At 44.1% G+C, this 6,019-nt stretch overlaps 1 protein-coding gene across 1 annotated transcript; it reads right to left on the bottom strand.

The window, feature by feature from the left end:
- Window positions 1-1,825: 1,825 nt before the first annotated feature.
- Window positions 1,826-5,793, bottom strand: LOC123087989 (DNA-repair protein XRCC1). The gene is made up of 8 exons (XM_044510124.1): window positions 5,617-5,793; window positions 5,330-5,525; window positions 5,048-5,236; window positions 4,675-4,786; window positions 3,859-3,938; window positions 3,138-3,248; window positions 2,610-2,696; window positions 1,826-2,279 (listed from the first exon to the last, which is right to left on the bottom strand). Exons 1-8 carry the CDS (start codon window positions 5,778-5,780, stop codon window positions 1,983-1,985), a joined length of 1,236 nt encoding a protein of 411 aa, XP_044366059.1. The 5' UTR covers window positions 5,781-5,793; the 3' UTR covers window positions 1,826-1,982.
- Window positions 5,794-6,019: the final 226 nt, after the last annotated feature.

Here is a 6,019-nt window from a genome sequence, read left to right as displayed (position 1 = left end):
GCTATACATATGTATTTTAAAATCCTGACTATGTGGTAATTTTGTTTTCAAAAGTGTGACAATTTTTTAGCTAGTTACGCAGGCGCGGCCATGGTCGGTGGCAGCACCCAGCTACGCGATTGCATCTAACCCTCCGCGATGGATCTGAGAAAGTGAACATGGAGTGATAGCTGACCTGACTATGCACAGAAGGTATCCATAGGTTGTGCACGTCGCCCCGACAGACTGTCGAGGCCACGTTGGTAGAATATTCTGCCTGGTACATGATGTGGGCTGGCAATGTGGGCCGTTCTGTGCAAACGGCACAGCGCCACTCCACGGGCCAACGCAGTTTTCCCTCGCGCGGAATACTGTCTCGTACGGGCCACATACCGCTCTCCATACAACTGTGTGCTTCGATCCCGATGCGAACGAGCGCCTGGAGATTACGTGAGCATGCGAGGACGAGCACGCCTATGGATTTTCGTACATTGATTGTAAAAGTACTTTATTACATACCAAACCTGAGGTGCACGAAAAGACTAAGACCAAAAGGAGGCTTGAAAGTTGAAATGTAATTTCATCGTCATCACCTGACCAAGGATAAATGTGTTGTTAGAGTTTAGTAAGGTGGAAACAAGGCTAATAGATGTCCCACCCACCTTCAAGATGTGTAGAGACAATCCTTTTCCTTCCTCTATATATACTACATCATCTTCACTTGAATTAGCAGCATGCAAACTCTATCACCGCTCCTTCATCCACACGGTTCTAGTACATCGCAATCATTTGATTTGAGTAGTTTACTATAGTAAATAGGCTGAATTGGATCAGCACAAACATAAGAGAGGATGGATTGCCAGAAAACCGAAATGGGGTTCAGAACATATATGAATATGAGACACCAGGAATTAAGCAAATGTTTGTCCTGCATGGAGATAAACTTCTTGAGATACTCTGCCATGGCTCGAAATCTGTCTTAGGCACGCTACATAGCGACTACGTGCCCGGTGGTCAATTGCACCATTTTGCTTAAGTCATCGTCTCAACAAGCTACGACATAACTGGAGCCCTCCATTTTGTTTCCTCTCGTAATTCATATCTCAGCTTCAACCTTGTGTAACTCGTTTGGTGCAAGGCAAGTACACTATGACAAATAAAACTTTAACCTGCAGTCTTGACATTGACAATATCCGTACCTGCTATTATGCTCCTAACTTTTTTGTTTAGTTGTTTGGTGTCAAATCATTTCGAGCAAGAAGAGGGGTTGGTACTCCTGCCTTCAGATAGGTTTGCAGCATCGATCCATGGCGACAAAAAGGAATTCTGGCAGCGTTGCAAGGCCGGCCAAATGGAGGGACACGGCAGAGTGCCGGTAGAGTAGTGACAAGGTGAACGGCGAGAAGCAGCAACGACAGGTTCGACACCATCGTGGCACACTGATCGATCGAGCGGTCCATTTATACAGAGTGTGTATCTGATTGCATCAGTTTCTTCATTCTATCATCTCATACTTGTGCGTGTGACTCAGATCAGGCAGTTCACACCTACCTGTAGATACTCGTCTCGTTCTCAGAGAGAGAGATCGAGGGACTCAGCTACTCCCTCTGTCCCATAGTGAAGACGTTTTTTGACAGTGTGTCTTACATTGTGAGACGGAGGGAGTAGTTGAGAAGTGCAAAAGGTTCAACACAAATGAATATCACAAGGAGTTCCACGTGGACATGGTAAGATGCCTGCAGATGGTATAGTCAGCATGCAGTCGGGTTGTTAGGAGCATGCTACCATACCCCGAGAAAGTCGATCAAAATCACCGAACCAAAAAAACTGACCAAACGAGCAAAAAGAACCCAAAAAAGAGGGCTGATTAAGAACAGAGCATAAACTCCACTAAACTATCAAGCTTTCCAAGCGATAACAACAGTGTTTCGATCACTGTCAGCCATACCATGCTCAGTGATACATAGTCCTTTGTTCTCCTCTCCTAAAGACCTTTTCCTGACCTAGCTACTAATCCCCGAGAACTGTCTGCAAGCGAGATCAATCTCTTCTTCCGTCATCTCGATGGTATCATCACTGTCGTACTGAGCATCGTCCGCTCCGGTCTTCCCAGGACGCTCCTTGCCCTTCTTGCCACCACTGTCCATCTGGGCGAACTCAGCCTGGTAGATTTTCTTGCATTTGGTTGCCAGTTGGGCGAGTTGTTCTTTAGACAGCGACGATCCCTCTCCGTCAAGCCGCACTAGCTCGTCCACAACGTGGGGGACAAAGCTCCACTGCTCTGCCACCCCACTGATATCCTACAAGAGAAGTTCGAAGACACAAGATTTAGAAAACATGTTCAGTAAGATATACCACATTTCTAGTAAGATGCACAACAGGATTTCGAAAACATGTTTGGTACATTTGGTGTTCACCATTGCAAACATAATCACAATAAGTCAATGGCAATTTGACACAGACATCAACAATTGGCATCTAGGCGAGTAGCATTTCAATGTTTTAGGTTACTTAAGACTTGCACCTTGTCTGCATGAGCTAATCTATTGTTGATAATTCAAAATAATTGACAAGAAACTCAAAAGACCTGCATATGTTATCTAAATAAAGAGGGCTGTTGCATTACTTACATTGCCTTGCTCGAGGGATTCGATGGCATCCTGCAGACAAGTGATAACCCCTTCAGCAGCTATTGCCTTCAATTCGTTTGGCTCTGGCTATCAGACAAAAAGCCAGAGAAGTCAGGTCACATGAAGCATTATTCCCATGTGTTAACAGACCAAGGACAAGTCAACCGAATACTGAAGAAAACTATCAGCCGCACTCTGATTTGCTAGCCATGATGAGACAAGTCTCATCATGACAGATAATATGCAAAGCAATTTGTTATATTAGCCTAAGAAAACGCTTATCTCATTTACATTAGGAAAAGTCTGATTTCGTTGGGTGTGGTTGTTTCGGCCCCTTGGGAAAAAAAGAGTATCATTGGACAATTACTTTGTGTGCAGATCATCTCTACAATAGCAATACATTGATCATAGAAGTACTTTAATACATACCAAACCTAAGGCGGACAGACTAAAACCATAAGGAGGCTTGAAATTGAAATGTAATTTCATCACCATCACCTGACCATTTTATTATCCCCAATTTCTCACCTTCTCTTCTTGGCTCTCCAACCATGATATTGTCTTCGCAAAATCATCCATTGCCCATTGTTTAATTTTCGAAGGCGAAAATTGTTTATTTATAGCACCTGAATGTCCTGCCTGTAGAAAAGAGACTATTATGAGGTCCTGTAGAAAGAAAGCATACTGAGATGCTTCCAGGACAAGTGTTGCCTACGTGTTGTTCCATTCATGAAAACCTAAGCATAGACTGTGTTATAATTTAGATGTCACTACCTATTTAATACCGCTGGGAAGTCATTTGTTTTCAAGGGACATCAATATGCACCCACAGTACAATATATTTTATCAAAAATGCATCATCATAGCAAATGCAGAAGTTACAATCAACTACGGTCAGTTAATTCTGATGTCCTGCCTTGTGCATGTGGAGTAATAATCTTCCACCAGATATAGAAGATTGGGGGGTCGCTGAAATGCACATTCTTTTTAACTAATCTGAATGCCGGGAAATCCAATTAAAACACGTGCTTACACACTCTTATCTATTGCCAGGCCTCATTGCTTTTGCTTTGTTTCTTGTTTCCTTGTGGAAATATCCAAGTTCAGGTGAGATAAACCCACCAATTATCCAGTCTCTATTAGCCAGCTATAATAGTTACCACTGAGAAGAAATTGGTTTTATGTCAAATTAAGCAGGCTTCTGGCAAAGCATGGTTCTGGACTGTTCACTAATTTATTTTGAACAGACCTTATTGGCAGCAGAGGGCGGTGTCTTAGCATGAGTCTTCTCAAGTTGCTTTTCATGCTCTTTACGTGGCTTCTTCTGATCTACAACAGGATGATACACAAAATTAAACAAATAGAACTATAAATTTAACCGACTGCTTCAAATTCAAAGTACACAAAGAAAAAGTAGTAAAGTACAGCAGAGCTGTAAATATCATTCAAATTTCATAAATTATTTAATGGGCATCAAATGGTTCTTTATTAAGCTTACCGAAACTCAATCCTAGTTCGCCCATCACCATTACCAAGTCTACAGCTTGTTTGGCATGTATTACTAACTAAGGATCGCTAACTTACTCCCAATCGGCGGGACTGTGGGACAAAGTGCAGTTGCTCCTTCTTTCCATGGGGAGGGCCGGAGGGCAGCCCTCTAAGCCAATAGGAGAAGAACAAAAATTAAGTGCAGTTGCTCCTTCTTTCCATAACCAGGAGAACTACAAAAATTAAGTCTTAAGGAGCATTTTCTTGAGCTATCTGATAGTGATAAACTGGTATCACACTGACATGGTCCACAGGAACGCTTTCAATTTAATTTGCATATTGTCTAATTCACAAAGTTACAGGGCAGAACCCATATATGCTACTCCCTCTGTAAACTAATATAAGAGCATTTAGATCACCATTTTAGTGATCTAAACGCTCTTATATTAGTTTACGGAGGGAGTACATTGGTAAGAGAAAACAAAGGTCTTAAGAGCACCTAAATTAAAATAAATAAGCTGAAATAAAAAGGAGCCTAAGTTGATAAAACTTTATGTTGGATGAAAGAATGTACCACCTTGACTGGTTTCAGCTGGCTCTTTATTTTCGCGCCATGGATTTCCAGCATGCATAAGATAAGGCTCGATGTCAACGAGTTTTCGTTGGCTGTGAGATTCTGAGATCCATTCCTAAAACACGTAAAGAGGATAAGAAACTAATGTGCTGCTTCCAGCAACAACAAATCCAACTTATCTAATATGAAGATGTATGACAAGTGAGACCAGCTAAGGCTTGTTTACTCATATGGCCATATCAAGCTGAATATGAACAGAGCACTATGCAGATTAGGCTTAAGTACAGGCAACAAATATGTATCTCTCCCTTTATGATAAAGAATGCTTGAAGCAAAACTAACCACAATGATCACAACAAAGAGGGAGAAAAACAACCTTGGCGACGATGGTCCCGTTCTCCGACTGCACCTGCCGGAACTTGGGGGTGTTGGCAAACGCGCAGACAAGAAGCGTGCAATCATCGGACCAATCGGGCCGGTACACCGCCCCCATATCCAGCGCCTGGGAGCGCAGCCTGCCCCTCTCAGGGTTGACGAACCCTGACAGCACAAAGGTCACCCCGTCCTGCCCAACCAAGCACACGGAATCATGGCCGCATTCACAGAACACACACACATACAGTAAAAAACAGTCAGAGAGGGCTCCAGATACAAGTACCAAGAGTTTGGAGAAATCCGGCCCTGTTGGAGCCGCCCTCTCGCGGGCCGCCTCCGCGTGCTTCTTCTTGCCCGGACTTCCCCCGCCGCCGCCGCCGCCGCCGGAGCCGGAGCCCATCCAGGAAGGGAGGCTCCTCTTGCCGTTGCCGTTGCCCGGATCCGAGCTCGATTCCGGCATTATGGCGGGGATACGGAACCTGCCCCAGAATCACCCGGCTCAGAAAGGCTGGATCAATGGATTCCGGGCCGAGTCAGCAGATTCAAATCGAGGTTTCAGGAGGTGGATACCTGGGATTTCGGCTACTGACGCCACGCCCTGATTCCCCCGAGCTCGCCGTCCACCATGGAGAGTTCCCTGCGAGTTTCGATTTGACTAGCCAAGACGAAGAAGGGCTTCGAAGGGACAAGAACAAAAAAAAAACAGGGAATACGGGCCGAGTTCCGTGACCCATCTGGCCCAGGGTAGTTTTGGGCCAGAAGAACTCGGCCATAAAGTTGGTAGTTCCCCCAACCCCTCAAAAAAAGGTTGGTAGTTCTCCCTTTACATCATCTTATATTCTTATTAAGAAATTGGTCTCAATTCTCTCAAGATGTAAATTGCCATCTCAATGTCCCACTAAGCAATGCATTTAAGTAATGCACAAATGCCAACTCAGCTATCATGCCAACAAAAGAAGCATCTTGCCATATC

Source organism: Triticum aestivum, chromosome 4A, assembly GCF_018294505.1.
Source record: "Triticum aestivum cultivar Chinese Spring chromosome 4A, IWGSC CS RefSeq v2.1, whole genome shotgun sequence".
Classification (NCBI taxonomy): Eukaryota; Viridiplantae; Streptophyta; class Magnoliopsida; order Poales; family Poaceae; genus Triticum; species Triticum aestivum.
Note: the sequence above shows the minus strand (reverse complement) of the source record. Positions and strands in the feature narration are given on the sequence as shown.

Bases quoted from the DNA above. Each gene is read 5' to 3' on its own strand.
- LOC123087989 (XM_044510124.1), bottom strand. From the start codon at position 5,780: ATGGGTCACGGAACTCGGCCCGTATTCCCTGTTTTTTTTTTGTTCTTG. The intron at 3,249-3,858 runs GTCTGTTCAAAA...TCTTTTCTACAG, and splicing joins CGCCCTCTGCTGCCAATAAG to GCAGGACATTCAGGTGCTAT. The intron at 2,697-3,137 runs GTGAGAAATTGG...TTTGTCTGATAG, and splicing joins TGGAGAGCCAAGAAGAGAAG to CCAGAGCCAAACGAATTGAA.